This window comes from Emydura macquarii, unplaced genomic scaffold (assembly GCF_026122565.2).
Source record: "Emydura macquarii macquarii isolate MOO-44397 ecotype Brisbane River unplaced genomic scaffold, CSIRO-AGI_Emac_v2 contig_1253, whole genome shotgun sequence".
NCBI classification, from domain to species: Eukaryota; Metazoa; Chordata; order Testudines; family Chelidae; genus Emydura; species Emydura macquarii.
Window position 1 is genome coordinate 649,575 of NW_027131390.1, and position 14,937 is coordinate 664,511.

Below are 14,937 nucleotides of genomic sequence, written 5' to 3' on the forward strand. Positions count from 1 at the left end.
CCATCGTGTCCCCCTCCGGCTGGGCCTGCTCCGCAGAATCTGACCTGTGGACTTTGGCAGGCTGGAGCACGCTGACTGTGCCCCACGCTGTCCTCCTGGGCTGGGCCCAGAGCCATTGCACAGGCCTCAGGCCTGGCCCTCCCGCTCACTGCTTTGCCGTTGGCCCACTGGTGTCACCCAACCACGTATGCCATGGTGAGCAGCCCTGGGCGCCAGGGACTGAAGAGCCCACACGGCGCAGTGAACGCAAACCATAACCATGCTCTTGCAGGCCGGCGCAACGTTATCGGACGTTACTGCACCGCTCGCAGAATGCTGACGCAGCCACGCCTAAAACCAGAGCGAGACAAAGCAGGCTGCTCTGAAAGGAGGTGGCACAACTCCCCCACCATGGGCTAGGCTGGCTCGCTGCAAACTGGCTCCATACCCTAGTGTGCAGGCGTCCCCACAGAGCCCCTACTCTGCAACAGGCCCAGGAACACCCCGCACGCGCTCACAGGCCTAGCTGCGTTTCGAAGCCAGTCCTGCGCACACCACTTCCACGGTGATGAGCCAAGACTGCACTGCATGCAAAGCCCCGCGTGGTCGTCTCTTGCTCATCTGCCAACATCCCCGGCCCAGGGCATCAAGCCATGCCCTGCCCCCTCCCCCACCCAGCAGCCAGGCCTTCCGCTCCGCTTCTGAGGTCACAATAGCCCTGCCGCAGCTCCTGGGAGCTGGGGTGCCCGGCAGCCCCTCGCCGCCCCGGGCAGCTTGGCCCAGGCGCTAAGATGTTTATCTGTGTCAAGCATGGAGGTGAGCCCCCTGCTCTGGGCACTGGCTGCCTGGAGGTGCTGGACGTGCTGCAGCTTTCATGGGGGGGCAGGGGAGGCGGTCTGCACAGGGCTCCCGATGCTACCTGGGTGTGGGGCAGGATGGGGGTCTGACTTGGGCTTCCATAGGCCAGAGAGCCCCTAAGGATCCACCGGAGCCCGGCCCACCGGGGGCAGGGCAGAAGCTCTGCTTGCCCTGAGGCTAAAGGGCAGCACCTCCCCGTTGCCAGCTCACCAATGCCTCTTGCCGCGAGGGCAGGTGCAGAGCCTCCATGGCGAGGCCCACGCAAGAGTATTCCCCATGCATGGGCTGAGGACACCCCGCGCCTTACCCGGGAGGCTTCGGAGGGCGACCCCTACGCTAGCCAGTGCTGCTGGGCTCTGGGGTCACCCGCTGGCCCCAGCGCATGGACGGGCCTAGCGAGGACAGGCAGCATTGCTGCAGCGGGGCCGGAAGCAGCCTGCACATACCTCCCAGCTGCAGCGCAGCCCCACCCCGCCACATGCCCACCCCGCCACATGCCCAGCCCTGTGCTAGGTGCTGCCTCTTCCCTTCCAGAGAACCAGCAGTTCCTGGCTAACACCTGCTGCTCCGTCCTCCTGCTGCTCCACTACCTGAGGAGTAAGGTGGGGCTCCGAAGAACAGGTGAGCACCTCTGGCCCGCCGGGCCCACGCCCCGACCTCGCGTGAGAGCGAGATCAGGCTGCCCCGCCCCAACACAGCACAGGCCCGCCAGCAAGGGCAGGCCCGCAGCCCCCAGTCCAGGACGGCGGGGTGCACGGCTCTGGGCCCCGCCTGCCGTATGCCGGGGAGGATGCGGCAGGGAGAGAGGGGCCCTCTGCCGAGGTTTGTACAGGGCCAAAAACCAACTGCCTGCAGAGGTGTGGAGGAAGGGGGAGGCCACGGAGGCACAGCGGGACTGTGGGGTGTGCCCTGAGCCATGGGCCTGCCTGCTGCGTGCGGAAAGCACCCAAGGCAGCAGTGGGTGCTCGGCACCACAGATGTGCAGCTAGATTAGAGGAGGCCCTGGAGAAGAGCTGGGGAGTGGACAGGAGCTCACAGCGGCTATGCGTCCAGCAGACTCTCCCCAGGGCCCACTGCCGCGCAGCATCCAAGGGCTGCTTTGGGCACAGAGCTAGACCTCGGGCAAAGGGCATCGGGCAGAGGCTGGCCCAGAGTGGGCAGGCCTGGCCCGGGGAAAGGAGACAGGCCTGGCTGCAGAGGGGTGGGGTTGGCGCAGAGCAGAGCTCAGCAGAGTGAGCCGGGCGCACGGGCTGCGGTGCAGAGGGACGAGCAGGCGCAGACGGACGGGGATGTTCTGCAGCAGGTGCTGGGAGCAGGAGGCCGGCGGGCGGACGTGCCCGGAGGGGCAGTGAGGATTCCCAGACCAATAGCACAGCATCGGTGCAGCGTGGCGGGGGCGGGAGTAGGCCCAGCCCCGCCTCGCAGCAGCTGCTGAGTCTATGGGCTGTGTCCGGACGGGAATGCGCCAGCGGCCGCGGGCAGCCTGCCCAGCTGGTGGGCGTGTGTCAGCTCCAGCATGGCAGGGGGGCGCAGCGGGAGGCTGGAGTCATTCCCAGGGCGTGCGGTGTCTTCCAGAGCCCATCGACCTGTGCGACGAACTGGGCACCCTCAAGCTGCTGTTCCTGGTCAAGCTCGCCAGTGACAGCGCCAGCAAGTTCCTCTCCCCCCGCGGGATCTACTACGTCTGCAGGGTGGCGCGTGGAGCCCCAGGTGCAGCCCCCGCACTCAGCACAGCACCCCTCCGCCCAGGGAGAGCAGCCCCCTCCGCACGGGCAGCCCTTCCCCACTGAAGCCTGGCCAGGGCCGGGGATGGGGGGTGGAGGGGCAGAAATACAACTGACCCTTTAAAAGCACCTCTGCACTACGCGGGCCCAGTCCCTGCTGTGGGGCTTCTCGTGCCATCGGCCCCCACCCCAAAGGCCCGGAGCAGGAATCCGCTGCCCCGGCAGGACGTTCTGACTCTGAGCAGGCTTCATGCCAACATCCTCCCTGCTGTGGTGAGACACAGGCCCTGCCCCACTGCCCGGGACCAGCACAGGCTGTGCCAAGGCGTAAGGGGAGCAGACAACCCCGCCCATGCCAGCGTCCCTGCCTGTGACTGGGGGAGCGACTGAGGCCACACGTGATGCTGTGGATTCCTTCCTGCAGGGACCAAACAGGAAAACTCCTACCGAGCCTTCACCCCAATCCTCAAGGACCCCGAGCCAGAGCTGCTGGGTAGGTGACGGCTGCCCCCCAGCCCATGGCCAGGGAGGAGGGGGTGCAGGGTGGCACAAAGAGGCCAGGCAAGTAAGCTGCAGCAGGGACGTGGCCACTCATCTCCTCCCAGCAGTGCCGGGGCCTGGGAGGGGCGGCGCAGGGGCAGTGCCATTATTTGTGGGGATGGCACCTCTCAGACGGACTCAAGTGGTGGCTGCTGCTGGAACCAGGTTGTCCAGTCCTGTATGAACGGCCCCTGGCTGTGGCAGATTCCCCTGCAGCAGCAAAGGTCTCCCCCAAGGAAGCGGCTCCTGATTTCAAGCCTGCACTCTCCCTGACAGCTGTGCGGCATTGCCTGGCTGCTCCCCTCAGCCATGCTGGCATGGCTCTGCCAGTGCCCTGCCTCGGTTGTCACACAGAGCTAGAAGGCCAGGGGCTGGTTCACGCCGCGGGGGCGAGCTAGCCCGTGCTCCCCTGCCCTAAACCGGCCCCGCTCACCCGGCTCAGGGAGGAAACGTCTCCTCCAACCCGGGACGGGTTCAGTGATGTTCAGCCAACAAGGAACAAGTCCCACAGAGCCCAGCTTAGCCGGGCCTGGCCCCAGCCCCGCTCGGGCCCCCGGTGGGAGGTCCCAAGTCCTTGGCGCAGGCTCCGTGGGCTGGCTCTGGCAGGTTCGTCCCACAAGCTGCTTCAGCTGGGCCTGCTGCCGGGGGGTCCGCGGCCGCTGGGTTTGTTTTCAAGGTAAAGAGGGTTGCTAAGCAAACCCAGCCCCAGAGGCCCTGCGCCCATCCTGCCACATCTCAGAGCCCCTCCCCACCCGCCCGAGTGGGGCTGGGAACATTTCCAGAGCCCCACACGAGGCTGACGGGCGCCCTGCAGCAACAACAAAGGGGTGCAGGGGTAGCGCATAGCCTCGGCCCCTGGCTCTGCAGCACCCCGCTGGGAAGGACTTTCTCTCATTCCTGCATGCCCACTGCCTCTCACGAGAGGGTGCCAGGACCTGGACTGAACCCCGGGGCAGCCGCCTCCCTGCCCCACCGCCCTGGGCGCACCAGGGGATTGCCAGCCCATGGCAGCCAGGCCCAGCTGCCGACAGGCCGGGCTAGAGGCACTGCCCTCAGAGGTCTCACGTTGCCAGGCCAGAGCAGCCAGCATCTCTGCGTCCCAGGGTGGCACCAGGTCCCACGGATTTGTGCCAGGCCGGCTATGACGGGTTTGCAGACTGGGCCTGCCCTTCTCCCCGCACACGATACAGCACCTTTGGGCTGCATGTGGCTTCAGCCCACGCCCCTGGGTTGGCCCAAACCCTGGATCCACACACACATGCCCAGGCTGGGACCTCGGGAGCAAAGGAGTTTGCCTCAGAGGCTGCGTGGAGCAAAGCCGGTGAGAGAGGCTAGGTCTCTCCGGAGCCAGGCCGAGGCCATTTCTCTGAGCCCCTCCCTCCCCGTCTGCAGACGCCTTGCGCACTCAGTGCGAGTTTCTGGAAAAGAGCCGCCTCAAGCTGCTGAAGGCCCAGGATGGAAAGAAGATCCAGACCATGGAGTCGCTGATTTCCATTGTGCCCGCCCAGATCTCAGTGAGCATCTGCCGCACTCACTGCCCCGCTTCTGGCAGAGGAGACGCAACAGGCAGGGCCTGCTACCAGGAAAGGCCCCAGTGGAGGGGGAGTGGGGGCAGGCTGAGGAAGCGCCAGAGAGGAGTGAATGCCAGAAGCTCCACGACCCCCAGGATAGGGGCAATACTCCCTCCTCTTCCCGTCAGGGTGTGGGGCAAAAGCCAGGGACACCAGATTCCCTTCTCACCTCTGGGGCAAGGGGTCCCATGCTGGACAGAACACCCCCAGCCCCAAGGGCAGCACCTCCAGCCTTCTCCAGGTGGGGGCTGGGCCAAGTTGGGAAGGATCCTTGCTGGCTAACGGGTGCTTTCTTTGAATCCCAGGGCTACTGGAAGGGTTTCCTGGGGGTCCCTTCTAGGCACTACCGGTCATTCCCTAGTGGGCCGCTTCTCTGAGAGGTGGTGTTTGCATTAGAGTAGGGAACTTGGGGTTTGGGTTCACAGTTCAATCGTGGACGATTCGATCATCCCATAAATCCTGCAAGTCGCTCTTGGGAATTCAGCCACACAGAGGTTGGACCAGTGTCATGCTCCTGACCCAGCCAGCCACATGCCAGAGGAGGGCTCAGCACCTAGCTAGCACCTCTCCAGTTTTAGTTAGTCCCCCTTTTTTCTCCAGGCTGAGGAATCACAGAAGATTAGAGTTGGAAGGGACCTCAGGAGGACAGCTAGTCCCACCCCTGCTCAAAGCAGGACCAACCCCACAAAACAATTCCAGCCAGGGCTTTGTCAAGCTGGGCCTTAAAAACCTCTAAGGATGGAGATTCCACCACCTCCCTAGGTAACCCATTCCAGTGCTTCACCACCCCCCTAGGGGAAAAGGTTTTCCTAATGTCCAACCTAGACCTCCCCCACTGCAACTTGAGACCATTGCTCCTAGTTTTGTCATCTGCCACCACTGAGAACAGCCTAGCTCCATCCTCCCTGGAACCCCCTTTCAGGTAGTTAAAGGCTGCTATCAAATCCCCCCTCATTCTTCTCTTTTGTAGACTGAACAAGCCTAGTTCCCTCAGCCTCTCCTCATAAATCCTGTGCTCCAGCCCCCTCATCATTTTTGTTGCCCTCTGCTGGACTCTCTCCAATTTGTCCACATCCTTTTTGTAGTGGGGGGCCCAAAACTGGACACAATACTCCAAATGTGGCCTCACCAATGCTGAATAGAGGGGAATAATCACTTCCTGAGATCTGCTGGCAATGCTCCTACTAATGCAGCCCAATATGCTATTAGCCTTCTTGGCAACCAGGGCACACTGCTGACTCATATCCAGCTTCTTGTCCACTGTTACCCCCAGGTCCTTTTCTGCAGAACTGCTGCCTAGCCCGTCAGTCCCCAGTCTGTAGCTGTGCATGGGGTTCTTCCATCCTAAGTGCAGGACTCTGCACTCGTCCTTGTTGAACTTCGTCAGATTTCTTTTGGCCCAATCCTCCAATGTGTCTAGGGCACTCTGTATTCTATCTCTACTCTCCAGCGTATCTACCTCTCTCCTACGCTTAGTGTCATCTGCAAACTTGCTGAGGGTGCAATGCTCCCCATCCTGCAGATCATTATTGAAAAGGCCTACGTCTTACACAGCACTCAGGTTCTGCTGCAGTAGGGTGTGTTGGACAGCTAGCAGCAGTCTGAGCACTGAGACAACGCTACTTTCAAATTCCCTCTCCATAACCCCATCTGCCTTCTCTGTCCAGGGAAAAGTCATGGGGAGACCTGGTCCGAGTGCAGCTGGGGCCGATGAGGAGGGGGCCCCGCGAAAAGGACTGCCCCCCAAAATCAAACCAGAGGCCAGCAAGAAGGAGAAACATCGCTAAGGCCGAAATTAAAGCATGGCAGCACTTTCCTTGCAAAGGCTCTGGGAGTGATTGAGATCAGAGAGCAAATCCTGAGGAATCCTGCCCAGCTGTCCCAGGCTTGGGGAGTCCTGCCTGGCCAACCACACCCCTGAGCAGAGGCCCAGCTAGTCACCTGCAAGAAGCTGCATCCTCAAGGTGCAGAAAGGGACGCCCCCGGCACCTGCAGCCGCACACCCCTGGCAGAAGGGAAAGGAAGTAGCATTTCTCCACTGTTTCGATCTGGCACATTTCACATTTCCAGACAATCCCTGTTTGTAAGGCTGATGTCACCAGGGAGCCTTCTGATTGGTGGTTCTGATGACCAGCGTGCACAGGCGGAGGGCAGCCAGAAGCAGCCCAGCACGGCAGGGTGGGGTCACTGGGCCTGCTCCATCGCTCGGGGCTACATCAGCCCACAGACTTTCAGGCCAGAAGGGACCATCATGATCATCTAGTCTGACCCCTTGCACATCGCAGGCCACAGACCCTCGCCCGCCCACTCCTGTAACAGACCCCAACCTCTGGCTGACAAACTCAGACCTTGCGGAGACTCCAGCATTTACACTAGTCAAACCAGCAAGTGACCCATGCCCCAGAGGAAGGCAAAACACCCCACCAGGATCTCTGCCAATCTGACCTGGGGGAAAACTCCTTCCCACCCCCAAATCGAGCATCAGTTAGACCCTGAGCATGTGGGTGAGACCCACCAGCCAGACGTCTGGGAATGAATTCCTGGAGTAACTCAGAGCCCTCCCCACCTCGTGTCCCATCTCTGGCCACTGGAGATATTTGCTAATAGCAGTCGCAGCTGGGTCGTGTGCATCTCATTCACTGCTTTAGTACCTCCAGCAGCCGGGGCCCGCAGAGCTGTGTACAGGGGCTGAGTCACCCCCACTGACAGTCAGCCACCGCTGCGGCAGGAGGGAATAGGTGCATAAGAGGACACAATGGTATCACCACCTAGGCAGAAACCGCGTAGGCAGCTGTAAGAGCAGGAGGGGTTTAGGGAGGCCAGATGGAATTATCCAAAGGGGAATTCAGCTGCGGCCACAGTTCCTCCAGGCTGGAGCGGAGACACGAGCACAGAGTGAGGGGCCCCGGCTTCCGGTGCCAGGCCTTTCACTGGCACTCTCATGCCCTGCAGCCTGCCCTGCGGCAGCGTCTCCCCCAGACACCCACTTCTAGCAGGGCAGGCCACGTTCCAAACCAGCCACCATGTCTGTGCCAGCTGCAGCCTTTTGAAGCTGCCCAAAGCAGCACGCGGAGATAGCGAGGGGACAGGCACTGGCTGCTGAGCTGACGTAATGGAGGGGAGCAGAGGAAGCACCCACCCACCCACCCAGAATCTCCCAAGCCCAGAGAGAGGCGTGCCAGGCCTGGGGAATTGCTGGCTGCTCTGGCTCACAGCCCTGGCAGCAGGCAGGTCCCCACCCAGCCCCATGGAATCTCTGGGTGATGAAGCAATGAGAGGGGCTGGTCCTTTCCAACCAGCAGGGGAATAACACAAAAATCAAGCACCAATTGCAGCTGATCGGCTGACTCAGCTTCCTGTTGTCAGCCCACCAGCTGCCGGGAGGCCCAGACTAGAGACAGGAGGAAGTCAGCTGTTCCTCACCCCAGCATGACCCACCTCTGCAAGCTGAAACCAGCAGCTGCACTTTCAGCGTTAGCCTGGGTTTCAGATTGACTGGCTGTGGGGACCGGAGGCTCCTGGCACTCTGTAATGGTGGAATTCACATCCTCAGTGACAGCCCCATGGGGAATGGAGCAGCGCCGCTGAGGAGCTCACAGATGCCTTAGAGCCAGCCTCATCTCCCTGCAGACGAGGCAAAGAAGGGAGCAGGAGAGCCCAGCTACTCTGGACCTGGCATCAGAGCTGAGCGTGTTCCATGCTTGCTTTGCACTCATGTCTGTGGAGAACCAGGCCTGCCACAGGGAACACAGTCGCTCTAGCTGCCGGTGAGCTCCCAGCTGCTCCAGTAACTAAGAGCTCATGGTCCCTTTTTCCTCCTCCCCTGCTATTAGAAGAGGATTGGCTGTTGTTAATTGGACAAGAACCAGCTAATCTGAAGCCCAGCTGCTGTTTCTGCCTGTCTCGATTCACCCCCAGTCTCAGCCAGCTGGGAGAAGACCCAGAGGGAACCACTTGGGCTGCGGCTGCAGGCAGCACCAAGGGCAGCAGCCCTACAGGTGTCCAGGAACATGGTGCTGCACCCACAGGAGAGCCCCGGAGCTTCCTATCCAACAGCAACTCTCAGACTGACCCAGTGACGCTGGGCGCGTCCTAGGCCCAGAACTGGCCCTGCCTAGCCTTGGCAGGCAGCACCGTATGGGCCACTTCTACAAGCAGCCAGGAATGGTGGCGGGTCCAAGAGCGACTGCACACAAACAGGTCTAAGTGGTCCACTCGCGCTGTAAACACAGAGAGCAGCTCCTCTCAAACACAGGGCCAAGACTCACCAGTGTCTGTCCCCCTCCCGCTCCTGGGATGTTCAGGCCAGCTGGATTCCCACTGAAAAGCACAGCCTGAGGCAGCAGGCTCCCTCAGCTAACCATGAAGACATTCATTCATTACCCCTGCATTCAACATCAAAGTGATTTGTAACCCAGCACCCACCAAAGTGATCCTTCGGGCAAAGCCGTCCCATCATGCCGGGCACCGAGGCAGGTAGGTGTGCTCATGCAAATACAGCCTGGTCCTGCAGTCTGTTCTCCACCCCACAGCCAGCTGGAAGGGCAGAGCTCATGCAGACCCTGCTTGCACACAAAGCACAGGGTACACCGTGTAAAATGGTGTTTTGAATACCGTGAATCACTTTTACATTCAGGCTACATGACAGTAAATCTGCTGTTCTTTATGCAGCCGTTTCCCCTTTTGTTTCTGTCAGAAACATTCAAACATAAGGTTTCCACATAATGTTTTCTGTGCTTCAGAACCCACCTCTAAACACGTTCCCCTCTGAGCTTTTGCCAGAGATGATTTTCCAGTCTTCAGAGCCCAACCATAGTCCATACCATGTGTCACCTGAACTCTTCAGAGCTTGAGACAGGCAGCGCCTCGGTCCTGTCCAACCATCAGAACCCCGCCAACGAACAAACTGCCCCGGGTGTGACTCCTCCTGGCCTCATGCCTCTGCCCTGGCTCAGAGCCCGTGGCTCAGAGCAGCCAGGCAGGGCAGGAAACCAGGGCACGGAGGGAGAGCTGGAGACTATGCAGACAGACAGACAGACAGTGCCTTGCCCTCCCCCATTCATTCCACTCAATGCCCAGCTCCAAGAGAAGCTGGGCCTGGCTCCCTTGGAATCAGAAATGAGCTGCAGAGCCCAGCACGTGATGGAGCCCAGCCCCACCCAGAATGTTGCCAGAGGGGACAAGCACTTCCAGGGTCTGTGCAGGGCCCAGGGCACACTGGACGGGAAGTGACCCAGAGAAGACCGGGAAGGAAGCTGGCACCTCAGGCCAGCCCCCGGGTGGCACAGAGGGCTGGCACCTCAGGCCTACCCCCTCCCTCCCCGGGTGGCTGGCACCTCCAGCTTGTCCCTGTGGACAAGGTAACTGGTGCCTTCAGTCTCGCCATGAGGGGGCTGGCCTGCCCATGGGGAGGAGAGAGGCAAGGGATGGGACAACCTAAGATAGTTTAGGAAATACCAGCCAGTGAGCAAGGAAAGTGGGGCCATACCCCAGACAATGCAGCAGACACAAAGGATCTGCAAGGGCAGGAGAGCGACTGACAATCCTGTCCTAAGGAACAGGGAGCCCAGTGCCTGCCCTCTCCCCCACGGCACCTGCCAGAGATGGGGCAGGAGGAGATTTGTGTTCCTCATCCCAGACACAGGAGATCTAACCCCTCTGAGTGCAGGAGGGGACCCAAAAGCCAAAGAGGTCAGAGCCAAAGCAGGGATAGGCCAGAGTGGCAGGAGACAGCGTGGAAGAGGTGAGAGAACAGATGTCCCATGTGAGTCTGACGCAGGAGAAGGACAGCACCCTGCCACTTAGAACAAACAAACGGGGCCAGGGCAGTGGAGAGAACCTCCCCTAGCTCCCAAGGGAAGGGGAGAAATCCCTTTCTATGGCTTCAGACTTATCAGATGAGTGGGGGAGTCATCCAAACATCCCCAGCCCTCCCAGCATGTGGCCAGGCTCCCGAACAAGCCCCAGAAACTGCCACTCTTGTCTACAGAGCTGCCCAGCCTGCTTCCGGACACCAGGTCCCTTCCTCTGTCCAACTCCCCCAGCCACTTCATAAGGTTCTGAGGCGGCAAGCCTCAGCTGCACCTGGCCAGCTCTCAGATGGATCTCTAGAACCCGCCAAAGACCCAGGCCTCAGTCTCTAGTTCAGCAGGGTGCCCTCTCAGGCCCACCTGGGGCAGCCTGTGTCATGTGTGGGACGTCCTCTGGGGGTGTGGTGAGACCTGTGTGCTCCACCAGCCTGAGACTACAGTGCTAGAAGGAAAGTAGGAAATCCTAAGAAGGGAGCCAGCTTTGCTGGGCTTCCCAGGAGTCCCCGTCAGAGAGGGGAGATGGCCCTCTTCCCCCAAGGGCCTAGCATAGGGCTCAGGAAAAAGAACAGCCATTCTGGGTGGTGCAGCTCTGACACTTTAGTGGGTTTGTCAATTTAGTGGAGAGGTTCTGTGTGATTTAGCCACTCCTCCTCAAGCCAGGGACAGTCCTGCTCCCTGCCAGGGCTAAGCTCGCTCTGACTGTCCTCCTCCGAGGACACTGGAATCCTTTCAGTTTCTTGGAACCAAGAGATATGCTTAAGAGGATTCTCCATGGGATGTCTGCCCTTCCAGGCCTTGCGTGTGGTAACAGCCTTTGTCCAGTCAGGCAGGGTTGGTTGGGACTGACTCACATAGGGCCCATGAATGCTGCTCCTAATTTGGCCAGAGATGGGCACTGCAGAGCAGCACCAGGTGCTAAGACTGAACGTGCTGCCTTTGCCGCAGGTCAGTGCTGTATTTAACAAAGCCGAGAGTCCAGGAACCTGCTGCCATCCATTGGAGTTGGCTGGGATATCAGATCTCATGCAACAAGCAGGGCTACACCAGATCAGCTCAGGGAGACTGGTAGGAAAAACGCAGGGTCCAAAGAAACTGGTGCTGGTGAGTCAGTAGGGGATGCTCTCCCCAGACAGCACTGCACCCAGTACTCCACAGCACCAGGCCAGGCTGTACTGCTGCAGGTGCTGTCTTTTGGGTAAGAAATAAATCAGAGACCCTCCATCATTAAAGATCCCAAAGTTGAGTCCCAAAGTCCCCAACGTTCCACATATATTTGGTGTCCTTTCCCTTTTATTGCTGAAAATTATTTACATCAGAAACAGAGGAGCATGAAATGGAGGAGCGAGGTGAATTATGTTAAGGGTAGGAATCCCACGCTTTCCAACTTTTCTGTACAAGCAAGTTTGTGTGTCCTGTTTTGGACCTTCATCACATACTGTGTGCTGCATTTGCACGGTGGCAAGCTGAGAGGTGTGTCCTCAACTCCAGTGTTGTGTAGCTGTGACTGCTATACAGCTGTTTCCTTCCACCCCACTGCTAAGGGCATTTCAGTGGCTGGTGAAGATATCCCTGGATATAAAAAAATAACAGCAATAAACTTGTCTTCTGTATAGGGTTTTACATCTTCAGAATACTTGATAAACATGAACTAATCCTCAGGCTATTGTGGGAGGTAGGAAGGCAATATTATTGTCCCCATCTGAGAGAGCAGAAACATAGTTTATTTATTTACTGAAGCCCTCCAAAGTCCTCTGCCAGGTCCTAGAGCAACACCTCATCCCTGACCCCAGATTCTACATTCTGACCTAGCCAGACCACACAGTCCAGACACGCACACCAGGGGGTCCCAGCTCAAAGCAAGGCTATTTTCACTTACTTGTATTTTTTGGCCTTTTTAGATGCCATGGACAAGGCAAGCTTGGAAACACATCTTACGCTAGTCAGTAGTAATAAGGACTTGAAAAGACACCCGTCAGCTGAAGGATTGAACCTATGAGGCAGAAGTAGAAACAGAAACAAGAGGCTAGGGTCTGCACTGGTGAGGCCCAGGGGCAAAGCCCAGCTGAGAAGCCTAGCTCCTTGCCACCAGCTGCTGGTATTTCTACCCAAGTGATGGAGTGCCATCTTTTATATCAGCCTCTGCTAGTACAGTGTTTCTTTTCTGGAGGACTGGCCCACAGTTCATGGGGGCACAGCGCAGAGAAGATCAGTGCTGGTGGGACAGCTGTACAAATCCAGATACAGCCCCCTCCTACACTGCAAACCTGTGGCCACATCTGCAGGTAAAGTCACAGGTAGCTCTGAGGAAGCCATGCACCTTTTCCCAAGTGTGGCAAATGCTGCTGGCTGTAACTGCAGGCCATACTGCCAGGGCTGTAAGCTCAGGCAGCAGCCTGCCAGTCCGAACTTCTCTCTTTTGTTCCTGGAGCATTTAGCTCAGCTTTCAAGGGCTCGGAGCAGGGGGAAGGAATGAGAAATGCCCGAGAGAAGGGTCAAGATGGGGGCGAGGAGTGTCTGCAAAAAACACAAACAAGGAGAAAAAAAATCTATCTCCGGAAGGGGGAGAGAAACCAGGGAGAAAAGGGAGGAAGGATCCAGGCCAGGAGAGGCCACGTTATAGAATCATACAAGATTAGCGGTGGAAGGGACCTCAGGAGGTATCTAGTCTAACCCCCTGCTCAAAGCAGGACCAATCTCAACTAAATCATCCCAGCCAGGGCTTTGTCAAGTTGCACCTTAAAAACCTCTAAGGACAGAGATCCACCACCTCCCTGCGTAACCCATTCCAGTGCTTCACCACTCTCCTAGGGAAAAAGGTTTTCCTAATATCCAACCTAGACCTCCCCCACTGCAACTTGAGACCATTGCTCCTTGTTCTGTCATCTGCCACCACTGAAAACAGCCTAGCTCCATCCTCCCTGGAACCCCGCCTTAGGTAGTTGGAGGCTGCTATCAAATCCCCCCTCACTCTTTTCTGCTGCAAACTAAATAAACCTCTCCTCATAAGGCATGTGCTCCAGCCCCCTAATCATTTTTGTTGCTCTCCGCTGGACTCTCTCCAATTTGTCCACCTCCTTCGTGTAGTCGGGGGAGTGGGGGTGGACCCCAAAACTGGACACAATACTCTAAACGTAGTCTCACCTGTGCCGAATAGAGGGGAATAATCACTTCCCTTGATCTGCTGGCAATGCTCCTACTAATGCAGCCCAATATGCTATTAGCCTTCTTGGCAACCAGGACACACTGTTGACTCATGTCCAGCTTTTTGTCCACTGTAACCCCTAAGTCTTTTTCTGCAGAACTGCTGCCTACCCCATCGATCCCCAGTCTGTAGCTGTGCATGGGATTCTTCCATCCTAAGTGAAGGACTCTGCACTTGTCCTTGTTGTAGCTCATCAGATTTCTTTTGGCCCAATCCTTCCATTTTTCTAGGTCACTCTGTATCCTATTCCTATCCTTCTATGACTCCCCCCTGCTTAGTATCATTTGCACGCTTGCTGAGGGTGCAATCCACCCCATCCTCCGGATTTAATTAAGACGTTGAACAAAACCGGCCCCAGCACCAACCCCTGGAGCACTCTGCTTTTTAACATCTGCCAACTAGCCATTGAGCCGTTGATCACTACCTGTTGAGCCCGATGATCTTTCTATCCATCTTGTAGTCCATTCATCCAACCAACCCATACTTCTTTAACTTGCTGGCAAGAATACTGTATCAAAAGCTTTGCTAAAGTCAAGATATATTATGTTCACCGCTTTCCTCACATCCACAGAACCAGTCATCTCATCACAGAAGGCAATCAGGTTGGTCAGGCATGACTTGCCTTTGGTGAATCCATGTTGCCTGTTCTTGATCAACTTCCTCTCTTCCAAGTGCCTCAAAATGGATTCCTTGAGGACCTGCTCCATGATTTTTCCAGGGACTGAGGTGACTGGTCTGTAGTTCCCCGGATCCTCCTCCTTCCCTTTTTTGAAGATGGGCACTAGATTTGCCTTTTTCCAATCATCCGGGACCTCCCCCAAATACCACGAGTTTTCAAAGATAATGCCAATGGCTCTGCAATCGCTTCAGCCAACTCCCTCAGCACCCTCCGGGGCATTGCATCTGGCCCCATGGACTTGTGTATGTCCAGCCTTTCAAAACAGTCCTGAACCTGTTCTTTCAGCACTCAGGGCTGCTCACCTCCTCCCCATTCTGTGCTGCCCAGTGCAGTACTCTGGGAGCCGATTTGTCTATGAAGACAGACCTTGCCAGCTGTTCCTTGCATGGCACCAGGAGCTGGGAGCGGCACCAAAGCCAGGTGGGTGTTCTGTCAACGCACAACTCCTGTCCCAGGTGGCTGCTGCAGGCGAACGAGAGCTGGCTGTCCATCTGGCCAGCCCAGGATTGTGAAGCTCATCAGACTCCTGGGTTGTGAAGCAGCAGCCGCCTCCCTGGGAGCTGCAGGGTGTGTG

The 14,937-nt window shown here is 58.0% G+C and overlaps 1 protein-coding gene across 1 annotated transcript; it reads left to right on the forward strand.

Annotated features, from left to right (window-relative positions):
• The first annotated feature begins 770 nt into the window (after positions 1–770).
• CUNHXorf65 (chromosome unknown CXorf65 homolog) lies at positions 771–6,459 on the forward strand. Its single transcript, XM_067549668.1, has 7 exons — positions 771–795; positions 1,372–1,458; positions 2,413–2,547; positions 2,986–3,054; positions 4,494–4,615; positions 6,123–6,233; positions 6,340–6,459. Exons 1-7 carry the CDS (start codon positions 771–773, stop codon positions 6,457–6,459), a joined length of 669 nt encoding a protein of 222 aa, XP_067405769.1.
• The last annotated feature ends 8,478 nt before the right edge of the window (positions 6,460–14,937 follow it).